Raw genomic sequence first — 13,178 nt, forward strand, 5'->3', positions numbered from 1 at the left:
AATCTTTACATTCCATGACATTACACCCATCTATTCAGTCTGTGTTTACCAGGGAAATTATATTCCCTTTCATTACCAAGCTTTGTTTCAACTGATTCAGAAATCCAAATCATTACACACTAAAGGTTTTGCTCTCACCTGGAAATAGTCTGCCCTTATTTTACACTTACATAATGTACGTCCATTATAGCTTTATGTATGTATGTAGCAAGGAAATGAAGGGTTTTCTTGGGGGTGGGGGTTGTTAACAGTTTGTCATACTATCTGAAAGGTAGCAAGGAAGAGGAAAGCCAATGCCACAGAGATTTACAAATGCAAGAAACTTAATATAAATAAACCTTTTGCACTAAACAAGACCACACACAAAAAGCATCCACATGTTGAAGAGCTGGCAAGCCTGTGGAATCAGTTTGCAATTTCTAATATTTTCACAAGTTGGGTCAGCATGGATTACTAGTAAAAACTAACTGCAAAAAAGAATATTTGTTTGGCTTTTCTGAACTGAATAAGGAAAAGACTGAAAAGACCATTTTATTACATATCTGTTGTGAAAAAGAGGAAAGCCTTTTTCACTGGAAATTTTCTAGCCTGAAAACCTAAACATCGAATGCACCAAACAACATTGTCACATGAAAAAAGACCGATACAGCTAAGTAGTTAAGCGAAGGAGCATATAAAAATTTCCTGAAAAGTCTCATTATATTTATACTCATTAACCATTTTTGAGTAAGGAATCTCATATACCTTGCCTCCCTTCAATTATAGCACAAAACCCCGTAACATTGCCATAAAACTCTTCCAACAAAAACCAAGGAGAGCCAAGGAGATTAAAAAAAGGGGCAGAGGGTGGGGATAAGAAGAATAGTGGGAAAATGACAATCCAGTTCTTTTTTCAGGGACTGGGGAAGGGATTATGGGATGGTTCAGTGGTTCTGAGTTTGGTTTGGGGTTTTTTATTTATTTAATATTATTTTTAAACATACACCATCATCTCCTCTGTAAAACATGTGACAAAAAGCACTGAAAAGTTAATACACCAATGTTTTGGTGTATTGTCTGCTTAAAACATATACAATACTCAGATTACAGCATACTAATTTGAGAAGTACCTGAAGAAATGTCTTCTACAAATATAAAAAAAGCATTTCTTCAAAGGAATCAGAAGTTGAACAAAATATAAAACTGCCTTCGGCATTTCGGATTAGTAGGTTTTAACAAATTGTCCCTTTAAAGCATTTTAAGCACAGTCACGGCAGTCAGCACTGAGAACTTATCCCTGCTGTATGAAGTCATGAACTCGGCCACATTTTCTCATGGCTGATAAGTGCTTTCACATTTACAAAGAACAGGCAAACAGGGTAACACTAGGAGAACCAAGGCAACTGATATGCCCCATTTTGATCTTACTCTAGCCTAATACCACACAGAGAAAATACAGATATAATGAAGTGATAAAATATCAAATCAGAGCATTTTTATAATTAATAGGGGCAAGTCTCTGCCAGGTCTTATAATTTTTCACTGTAGCAAAGACGACAAAAGCAGCCTCAAATTTCAGAGCTTCAATACATTTTTTCTTTATTACTTAAATCATTTAAAAAGCAACAGATGTCCTATATCACACTATAGGATTCACAACCAAACACGACCTGTATTTGGAAATAACATCAACAACAAAAAAAACCCAACACAACAGCACAGTTAAGTCAGCTATCTATCCCGTCAAAATTTGCACTCTGAGCTGTTTTGAATTCATTTGAACTACAACCACGATTGTTCTTCATAACATTTTTCTCTTCTGGTTAATATTCATCAGTCATTTTTACTGCTACAGAACAAGTGTTTACACACAAAAGAAAGCATACAACTCCACCTCAGAATAAATTGAGTAACCAGTGTGTAATAATTAGAATGAACATACCATAATTTAATTGCAGCAGAACTTGGTTTTAAAGTATACAACAGTGTCTCATAAGTCAGTAGAACTAAATTCATGACATGGTAGTTGAGAAACTGCTTCTTTTGCTACTCAATTAATAAATATAATCACATGTTTTTAGTAAATGGTAGCAGAAGTAAATGACTTTCTGGCAAACTGAAGGGTCCAATCTTTCATGCACTGGCTAACAAAAATAACCTCATATTACCCATAGCACTGAGCAAAGAATTTAATCTTTTCACAGCACCAATCCTCAAGAAATTAAGTCTCTCAAATCTTTTACTGAGGCATATACTTTGTGCATTACCGTAAATATCAGCAAATTCCATATACATACGATCTTCTTAAAAAGAACAAATGCCTAACAAGCCCACGTACAGCACCTTCTAGCTTAAAACAAGTTTTTACATGTTAAAGTTAATTCATGCTTATGGAAAATACTGATCCCCCCCCCCCAGACTATTAGACCAGAAAGTCTCTTTTAGACTTCATCCACACTCAAAGGGGTTTTTTTGTTTGTTTGCACAACTACCATTGAGTAATTTGAGGAAAAAAACAAAGAAACAAACAAAAAAAAACCCAAAACCCCAAACCTATTAGCAAATATAAGCTATGCCAGCAAAAAAATCCTAATGCAGTCCCAAGTTTTAAACCTACAGGAAAATAAGTTTACAATTACGGCTTATTCTGCTTGAGAAAGTGATTCAAAGTTATCAGTACAAGGTTGCCCCACTGCTGTAACATTTGCTGTGATTTTTGGGAGGCCCTCCTCCCTTTTGGCAGTGGCCAGCTCTTCTCCCTCCACCATAAGGAGACTCAGATGTTTTTAACCAGAGACTAGCATATCATTTATATGTCATGTTATTACTCTATAGCCAGTCTTGCTGCTATATACTTATGCTATGTTCTTACCCCAGAATGCAATTACATATTACAGATGTTTCAACAAACACATTGACTCAAATTCCTGATCATCTACCCAGTGCTTTAAGGACACCTTGTCCTGTTGAGGCTCAATTCAGCAGCCTCAATTCTACAACCTCTTTATCAATCAACAGCAGAAATTATCTTGATTAACAACATCACAGAACTTTTCGTCTGCAGTCCTTCAAATAAAACAAATCCCTGCACTGTGCCATTAGTTCATTGTTTTCATACTAGGTAACAGATTAGATCCTGTTGAATATTTTTAGACTGTTTAAAATAAAACAGTGCAAAGGCTGTCATGGCAAAGGTTTGGCCATGACAGCAATCACAAAATAGATTCAGTTAGATCAACAAATAAATGGTTCCTAACTGAAATACATGTAGAAATTTGTTAATAAAAACTCCAACTTTTATGGAAATTAAATTTCAGTAACAAAAAGCAAACCTGAAAACTTCTGTTGTTTCAAATTCACCGATCAATACTTAGCATTTACCTTTCAATAGACAAATGCAGCTTATTTACAGAGAAATGTATCAGATACAAAGTCAACTAAAGGGGCTCCTTAAGTGTGTAAATATTCTTTATACTGGATAGTTTTAACCTTATTCCCACAATTTTAATGGTTATTGAGCAGCTCAACATTCAGAAGGACAAAACAGATTTAAAATAGTTTCACATGCAACCAACACCAGCTTTTCAAGTCTGAGGGTACGTGTGCATGTACTTACAAACAACCCTACAACAAACAGCTATTATTTTGTCATATTCAGTGATCTGGGGGCTGGGGCGGCATGTGGCTTTTTTGCTTGTTTGTTTCTTTGTTTAAACACAGCATTGAGTTGACACAAATACTAATAACTTCTTGTTCAGGAAAAGATTTCAGTATGTTTCTGTTACCTTCTAATATTTATAAAACTTCTAGAAAATGCAAACACGACTTTCAGCTATACAGCTTCCTGGTAAGAGTAAACTGTAAGTGACTTTAAACTACGTGGTAAGCATGCACTACAGGTGACTTCAAACTGGGCAGTTTGCATAGTTTTAAACTATGTGGTTTAAAGTCACCTGTATTCAAGGCTTACCAGGAAGCAGCACGAGGTAATGGCCTTTCTGACCTACAAAATTGGTGCAGCAGGACCTTATGCTCAGCCAGACACTACAAAATTCTCACTGATGCCATTTACCATTCCTCAACAGGCTCACCCTGGCCTTTAGAAACCACAGCCATTTTTCCTCTTCTAGCCACATCCACATGTCTCATGGGCAATCCTATTTAAACACCCCATGGGATGGGGAAGGCCAGATCACATGGGGAAAAAGGTGAAGCCACAGAACTGGGCTTTAAACTGGTTCCTGCTGCACCCCAAACTGGGTGTCACAACATCCTCTAATTCCAGCCTGGTACCTCGCTCGGTGTCACCTCCTCCAAGCCCTCTACTGCTTGCCATCACACCTGCCCTCTACTAAGCACCACTTCTTGCTTCTACATTTACATAATAAATGCCTTAGCTAGCTATTATAATGAAAGAACATACTTAAGCCCAGTATACTCAAAGATGCACGTCAGGCAAAGAGACACTAGCACTGAGTCATTGGTTTGCGTGCAGTCAGCCAGAACGCAGCCTCAACCACCTTCTCCCAGTCTAACCCCTCCAGCTCCAGCAGGAGGGCCAGACCTCTCTTCCCACCCCCCTCTGTACCCTCCTGCCTCCTCTTTGCAGTTCCTCAGGTGAACAAAGCACCGCACGACAAGCTGAGCACGGAGCCAACGCGACTCAGAACAGCGCAGGTTCACCTTACGTGAGCTGTGCTGCGATTACAGCTTGTTGTCGAACCCAGCCATCCCACCACCAGTCTTCATCCTCCAGTACATCAAATTTATGTGACCCCACATCTGCGAGTCAGCTAAACTCACCGATCAAAGGAAACTCATCTCAAGTCCCATCTTCCCTCCAAAGAGATTCACATAAAGCTAAACCAGCTCACCCACAGGCCACACGGTAGCCAGACCTAGCACAGGCAGAGACCTAAGAGCCGTTCAAGTGATGGAAAAGGCCCCCTCTGTGACAGCAGTAACTTAAATTAGCTTAATGGCATGGGCAGATTGTAACTGAAGCTCCAAATCTGAGTGCACACTCCTGGGAGCAGCACTACAGAGGCATCTATGACGATGACAGACGGGATCCCATCAGCACATGAAAACACGAGGTGTGCCCTGACTGACTCAGTTATCAGGACTAAAGTAATAGTTTGGGGAGCTTCCTGTTGCACATTCAACAGGATCTGTGTTGCAAAAGGAACAGTAGGGATTTCACCAAAACAGGTGCTAATGTAAAGCAAAGCTGACATTTAGTGACATATCCAACTCTGAGAGGTAAGATGACCTGAAGGTATTCCAGCTAAAGAGGTAATACAAAGACATCGTAAAGACTCCAGAGCAAGAAGCAACTCTATAGCAGTGTTGCAGATCTCTGCAACTGTCAATCTTTACATGTAAGAGGATAAACTTTTTAACTCACTTGTATTAACAGCATTTCAGAAAGAGGAGACAAACCACAGTGGTAGGCATTACACAGGTTAACTCTCCCAGACATCCAACATGAGGTCACAGGTCCTTCAAGAGCCTTGCTCAAAAGTTCTACCCCCCTCAAAAGCGCTGGTTAAAGACTCTCCCCTTTCCAAGAGTCCTGCTGTCCACTGACACAGCCACCCCACAGACCATCATTTAACTGCACGATCCCAGCTCTTCAGTAATGAAATAGACGGTTCCATAAAAGTGTCAGCTCACAACCAGGAGTGGGACAAACAGCCAAAAAAGCAAAGCAAATGCCAGGAACCATCACACTATGGGTAGGGAACAGAACAGAAATCATCATTAAGCACTACATAAATCCATCAGGCAGCTGTCTCTTGGATACTCTGAGCAATGTAGAGCTGGGAAAGAGAAAGCTGATAAAGGATGAAAAGAAGATATGGAATGGTACCTTCATAGCAAGTGGCTACAACTGGACTTTTCCAACGAGAAAAGGAACAGTTGAGAGAGGGTGGAAAAATCCTGCATGGCATGAAGAAGGTAAATTGGGAGAAATTATTAACTATCTCTTAATACAAGAGCTAGGAGATATTAAATACAACTATCAATTTCAAAAAACAAAGGACCATAGCTTTTTCCACACAACACACAGATTCCTTGTCACAAAGCGAAGCAAATGCTGAAAGCAATACAGGCTGAAGATGTTATTAGGCACAATCACAGTTACAAAAATCCACTTACAACATTAAATATCGACACATTGTCTCTGTGGACACAGTACTCGGAGGAAGTCACTCACCTTGCCAAAATCCCTCTCTCCTGAGTGCCCACTGTCAGAGACTGGACACTGGGCTAGGTGGACCTCTGCCCTGATCCTGTGCAGATTTCTTACCTATCCCCCTGCCTTTTTTTTTTTATTATTATTTTTAATTATCTTAAGTAGATCTTGAGTAAGGGCAAGACATGTACCTGGTTTAAGATACACTGCTTACATCACTACCAAACTGATCAAGCAGTACTGTGATTTCTCAGACAAAAGGGACTAAACAAGACTTCTGGGGTTACTGTGTTCTGGGTGCTGTCAATCCCATCTGCACCAGTTAAGTTCCACTTTGAAAATGTATATACATTTTATAATCGTAATATTGCATCTGAAAACACAGATAGACAAGTGATCTCTGAACCAACAGTGCTACAGAAGGAGCTGAATGTATAAGGGAAAGGAAAACATTTGGGAAGGAGGGGGTGAAAGCGGGAAGATAACTTCACTTTTAATTCCACTCATCTTCCATATAATTTGTCAATATATTTTAACAGCTTGGTGGAAAAAAAAGCTACTGAGAAATCTCTTATACATACACGCCTACCTGCACAAGTGTCTCTTGTGTATCACATGAAAATTGTATCACATTCAAGGATAAAATGTGACTGAAGCAACTTTTGCTGTTCTGACAGCAAAGGGCTAATTTGAGTTTAGCTACTTAAAAGTATTTTAAAACATTTTCAAAAAGCCCTTAATTTCTTTGACTACATGATTACAAATAAAAAATGTTTAGATATGCTTATTACAATTTTCATGTATTTCTCTGTAAATATATTTAATTACAAAATCCTTATAAAACAAGTAATATCTTCTACTTTGTAATATCAAATTTCTGAGTTAGATTATCTCCCAAAGAGAGACTATAACTATTTTATCGGGGGGGCGGGGGGGCCATTAAACCAGAAATATTTATTCTTGCCTGTTCATTTGTGACACCCTAACTACTTTGCATGAGAAAGTCTGAGGAATAACTACTTTAATAAAGGACTTGAACTTGTAAAATATACAGTCCTCTTTATGCTTCACTATCCCTATGGTCTGAAATATCACACCTAAATAACTTCAGGTAAGCTGATGCATTTCTAGAATTTTTATCCTTGTATCTTTCATTTAGTCTTAAAAAAACTACATACTTGCACAGACACCATCGGAGGCAGTGCGATGCATATTTCCATCAGCTAGCTGGCAAGCCTGCAGCATTCTTCAAAAAAATTTTTGAAATATTTCCTTTTCTTCTTGTTTTTCAAAATTTGAAAACACACAAATTGCTAAAAATAATATTCAAAAAAATGTAAGTTCGAAGTGATCCGAGTTGTGAAAACAAGCTGAACTTGTTCTTTATTGAACTGTAGGAGTTGCAGATGAAAGGAGGTGCTATATAAGGAATAGCTAGACTTCAACAGAGAATGCGCTGCCAAAACATTTTGGCCTAGATTCTGACAGGCATGCACCCAAGTTGAAGGGTCATGGAAAGCAGCAGTGTAAAGAAACAATCTACAGAGACCAGAAAACATTACACTGTGGATTATGGTGGGGGGGGGGGGGGGGGGGGGGGGGGGGGAGCAAAGAGAAGCTGCTTGGGGTTTTTTTTCATTTGAGATCTGTGGGGAAAGACAAAATATATGGTGTTTCAGCTACATGCAAAAGGGGTGGAGATGATATACAAGCACAATTTTTAAGACAGCAACAAATTACAAGATGTATCTTGTTCCTTTTCCTAACTTGCTGCTGCTCTTCCTCTTGCCTTCTCATTTGCTTACATGGATTATGTTGTGAGGAAGAACAGATAACAACCGTCACACACACACGCTCTTGAAGAAGGCCAACTTTCAAGAAATTCATACTCTGTAATTTGATGATTAGACTCTTAATAAACATATCAAAATTTTTATGAAGAATTCTGGATCTAGCCAACACTCGCACTCAGGAGTAGTACAAAGCATCATAAAAAGGAAATAAAAATCGAATTACAATGAGAGAGAGATTTGTGAAAGGTCCAGACTGAAATAATAGCTTCATTAATGGCAAAGAAAAATTAACAGTTTTAAATACTTACAATTCAGACAATAAGAATACTAACAAAAAGGAAGCTGAAAATGAGTTAGATTCAGTTTAACATGGGTACAGGCCATTATATTAAGGTGAGGAGGGGGTAAGGCAGTCAAAGGAAGATGCTTGAAAAACAGTACGCCTGGTAAACAGAGGAGATGACTATGAAGAAAACAGATGCTCCTGTGTGCACCAAACACAGAAACATCTCATTGCAGGCTACAGAGAGGCCCTCACTGGAACGGATGTATGAACTCCAACCTCCGTGTCCTGCATCCACTAACACCAGGATGAAGGTGTCTCATGAACAGACACACAAAAACAACAAACACACACACACTCTTCAGGGACTAGTTTAGAATAAGGAACAAAACCAAAGTTTGTGGTAGTTATTAAATTCAGAGCCTTCAAACCAAGATTAACTGTAAGTAAGTGTTCAGTAGGACACAGCTCTACATGCGGATATTGAATGTATTTAGTAAGAGTTGGAGCACCATACCTTAAACTGAATATACTGAAAGCACCAGCTACTAACAAATCTATTCCTCCAAACCTTCAAGAAATTCTGAGCAAGTCTGCAATTAATAAATCTGATCAGTGCAACACATCAGTATTTTTGATGCTTGGCAATAGAAGCTGCTGACATGCTATAAAAAAAAAAAAAAATCTCACATTTCCTAGATACAATTGTTCAACTCCTTGACAAGCTTCAGCTACTCTGGTCAGAAGGATGTTGAACATTCCTCTCTGCTTACCTAACGCATACCCCACGGTACCAACCTGGCTTCTTGTACTTGCAATTCCAAAAAGGGCTGCATGCCACATTTTCAGCATAAAATACCACAGACCATATAAGTTATCAGAAGTTCCTACTCTTCTTATGCCAGTGAACAAGCTCATAAAAAAAAAATCTTTATGTAAGAGTTGCCTTTGGTGTTAACATTAGCCTGATGAGTTACGGTAAAGCAAAAAAAATCACTGGTCTGATTTCAACATGGTTTTGAATGCAAAGATGTTATGCTTGGGCATATTTTATTCTAGCTATTCCTACAACATACTAGCTGCATATATGGTGCACTTCCCCTCCCCTGGTAAAAGGCTTGTAGGTGCTTATGCAATCTTATAATTCCAATATGCAGACATTAAATTATACACACCAAAATCAGCCACATAGGAGGAGTGTAATCTCTTCAGCCCAGCACAATTTCTCTTACTGCTTCAGCACATTTCTTAATCGACGACACATCTCAAATGTCTCAATTAAAAATTAATTTATAGGAGGACTGGGGGGAAAAAAAAATAAGCCTCCTAACTACACATCAGTCCTTATGAAAACTGTGCTTCCAAGTCTCATGAGTGTAGATAATTTTATTAACGGCAGTTTTTCAAATCACTATCCTATGATAAAGGCTTCAAACGCTTGTCCGACGGATGCACCCGGTGTAATTGCAAGTACTACTTAAAAAAAAAAAAAAAAAACAAAACCCGAAGTCTACTTCAGCTAGTCCTTCGCGTAATACTTCACACCGCAAGCAATAAGAACACGTTCACGCTACAGCTTCCTCCTAAGCAAACGAAGGATGCTTCATAAACTACAGCGGAGTTGGGGTTCAGGGTCCGGCGCACGAGCCTCCACTGCCCCCATCGCCCCGGCACAGCGCAGGGGCTGCTGCCCTCCCCTCCCCTCCCGGAGCGGACCGCCCCAGCCCCAGCCCCAGCCCCGCCGCGGGCTCTGCCCGGAGGCTCCCCCGGGGCCAAAAACTCACCGCTGCACCGGCCGCAGCTCCCACCGCCCGGCCCCGCGGGCCTTCATTCTGCAAAATCCCGTGGCGTGGGGCGGGGGGGGGGGAAGGAAGGGGCGAGAAATTTGAGGTTTTCAAACAAAACAGACGCCGGCCCCATATGCTGCCTTCCCTTCCCCTTCTCGCCCACCACTCTTTTTTTTGGGGGGGGGGGGGGGGGAAAGAGGATTCCTGTAGCCGGCGGCAGCCCGGGGCCGTGCCCGCGGCTGGGCCCGAGGGGCAGCTCGGCGCCGGGCCCCTCTCGGGCGGGGGGAAGCGGCCGGGGCGCCCCGAGGCTGCGCCCCCCCGCGCCGGGCAGGGAAATGCCGGGAAAAGTTTGAGCGGGGGAAGGGGGTGGCGGCGGGCTCCGGTCCCGCCGCCAGCACCGACGCCACCTGGGAGGCTGGCCGGGGAGGAGGAGGAGGAAGGGAAGAAGGGGAGTTTGTGAGGCGCCCAAAGCCCGCGCCCTGCCCGCCCTGCACCGGCAGCCTGCGGACACGCGCGGGTCGCCCTCCCCGCCGCACCGCGCTCCACAGAGCGGCGGCGAGGGCGGTGTGTGAGGGGGGGGAGGCAGCCCCTCTGCAGCCCCACCGCCGCTCCTCAGGGGCGGGAGCCGGGTCCCGGCACGGTGCCACCCGCGACCCTCTCCCTTCCCTTCCCCGGCGGGCACCCCGGGCGCGGCGCGACCCCGCCGCGCCGCCCGCCCGCCCTCACCTGGGCGCCGAGCAACAACTCACCTGCGGAGAGCTGGGCCCGGGCCGCCCGAGCAGGGCGGGCGAGCGGCCGGCGAGCAGGGCGAGCGCCGCTAGCAGCGGCAGCGAGGCGGCGGCGCCGGCCCCCCCTGCCCATGCCGACTTGCGGAGAAGTTTCCGAAAGAGGCCGGGGCTGCCCCGGCCCGCGGCGGGCGGAGCTCGCCTCGCCCGCCCCTCCCGCCCCGACGCCTCGCCAGGAGACCCCCCCGCGCCGAGGGGCGCCCGCTGGCCCCCGGGGCCGCCCGCTGGGGCAGCCGTCTGCGACGAGCGCGGCGGCGGCACCGGCTCCCCTTGTACTCCGGAGTTACTTTGCTGCTGGGCGAGCGGGGAGGGAGGGAGGAGCCGAGCGCGCACGTCCAACCCCCGCTCCCCGGCGCTTGGCAGGGGGAATGTGGGACTCCGGCCGGCAGCCCGGCGCGGGCGGAGCGGCGCCCGGCAGCGCCTCCTGCTGCAGGCGCGGGGGCCAGCACCGCCTCGCCTCGCCTCGCCTCGCCTCGGCTCGGCACGGCACGGCACGGCACGGCTTTCCCCGGCGCGGCTTGACTCTTCTCCGCTCCCTCCGGCACGGAGCAACCTCGCTCGGCGCGGCGCGGCGCGGCTCGGCTTGGCACAGCACGGCGCGGGAGCCGCTACCGGCGGCTTTGCGAGACACCCGCTCGCAACCCCCCGCCCCGGGGGAACCTGCCGCCTCTGGAGGAGCAGGGGGAGGCGAAGAGGGGCAAAAGGGAGAAGGCGCTGGCTGAGCCGGCGGGGTGAGGAGGTCAGGGCAGGGAGCGAGGGGGCAGCGGGTCCCGGGCGCTGTTTGCCGGGCAGAAGTCCGGGCGCCCCGGCTGTGATTTGCTGGCTGCTGCTGCTTTTAGAAACGCGTTCTATAGCTTGGGCGGCGAGCGTTGCGTTATCGTCGTGCATCAAGCTGCCTGGCTGCATCTTCGAGTCGGGGTTTGTGGTTTTTTCTTTGCTCCCCACTCACTTGTCTGGCTCGTAATGCCAGAAAACTCTCATTGATCGGAATTGAAATTGTAATAAACAGTATTGCCATTAATGCTATCATCTCCACCTGTAATAAATAACCGACCTTTCGGAGAGGTCTGTGTGCAGCTATACGACTCCCACACCCGCGGGTTGTGAGGCAGGATCTTCTTGCCAGATCCAGACTACAGGTATGCCATAGAATAAAGGCCTCGTTCTCTGTCTCTGAAAGCACCGCAGGTCTGTACGCTTCCGGAGCTTAGGACCCTAAAAAGCCCTTCGGAATAACAGATAGAGGCACCAGTGCTGGAATTTCTGTTTAAATAAGCATAATTTCCGCCAATTTTTTTTAACCTTTTTTTTATTAGTTTTTCTTTTTTTTGCGTGGGCAATTTGTAACTAGAGATGTTTTATAATGATTACAACAGAACCTGAAACCACTGGAAACTCACAGGTTTTATTGCAAACTCGAAATTCAGTCCGGGTTCATCAAAGGTTTGCTGAGATTCAAAATCCTTTCCAGCCAATGTCTGGCAATTGATAGGTTTGCCTCTAAATCCTGCAAACCCTCATATTTTCACAGCAAAAAAAAAGGTGTGAAACACAACAGTTTGTTACACAAACTAACATGTACTTCAAGCCCCCCCCCCCAAAAAAAAAACCCAACCCCACAACACTAAAAAAGCTCTACACCTGGAAACCCTTGTACTTCATTTGGTTGGAGTGGCTGAAAACCAACTTGCATGCTTACTGTGAACTATAAAATTATGCACTTCAGTGAACACTGGCTCTTTGTTTGAACTTCGAGAAGGATGGAAGCTGAGTGAGGTGGATCTCACGACACCCAGTGTTTCAGGAAGGATGGGCCACGTATGGGTCCACGTAAACATGGGAAATTCTTCTGAATAAGGTGAAAGACAGCAGTGTGACAGCGTGGCTTCTGATGCGTTAGGTTACATCGCCATTTCTGTTGCTATGCGGAAACTTTTAATGAAAAAGATGTACCAAGTCATCTTGGTATAGGGGTGGGGGAGGACACAGGTATCTGATGCCAATCCTTTATGCTGGGAGCTATAGAACTAACACTGTAAAAATGACTTCAAGCCAGATAACTCGTGAATGGTTTGGGAGAGCAGGGGAGAGGAGGACTAATGCCTGCTTCCCCTTAACCTCCATGGCAGTCTCACATGTATCTCCAGTGCAGATTGCCACGTCCGGAGTGTGCGAGAGGTTGTTAGGTGATGGCGGATGCACAGCACCAGGTCACTGCTCCATTTCACTGCTGTGAGGTGATGGGTCCCACTGACGTACAGTCACCTGTGCTTTATCCAGGTAGTTTCCGTATCTTCTGGTGGAAGTCTCCTGGGATTTCATCCTTTCCCATTACTCACATTCCTGTTAAAA

The 13,178-nt window shown here is 44.6% G+C and overlaps 1 protein-coding gene across 16 annotated transcripts in view; it reads right to left on the reverse strand.

Annotated features, from left to right (window-relative positions):
* PTPRK (protein tyrosine phosphatase receptor type K) overlaps positions 1-11,327 on the reverse strand; it is a 415,801-nt gene extending 404,474 nt beyond the window's left edge. For 5 of the 16 annotated variants that reach the window (XM_052784293.1, XM_052784281.1, XM_052784279.1 and 2 more), the window contains exon 1: positions 10,791-11,316. In XM_052784293.1, the coding sequence (XP_052640253.1) occupies positions 10,791-10,902 (112 nt within the window). In that variant the 5' untranslated portion in view covers positions 10,903-11,316. Of the gene's footprint in view, positions 1-10,790 lie in introns of all 16 variants that reach the window. The other 11 variants (XM_052784285.1, XM_052784284.1, XM_052784292.1 and 8 more) reach the window with 5 other exon arrangements.
* Between the last annotated feature and the right edge of the window lie 1,851 nt (positions 11,328-13,178).

Source organism: Harpia harpyja, chromosome 4 (assembly GCF_026419915.1).
Source record: "Harpia harpyja isolate bHarHar1 chromosome 4, bHarHar1 primary haplotype, whole genome shotgun sequence".
In the NCBI taxonomy this organism is placed as follows: Eukaryota; Metazoa; Chordata; class Aves; order Accipitriformes; family Accipitridae; genus Harpia; species Harpia harpyja.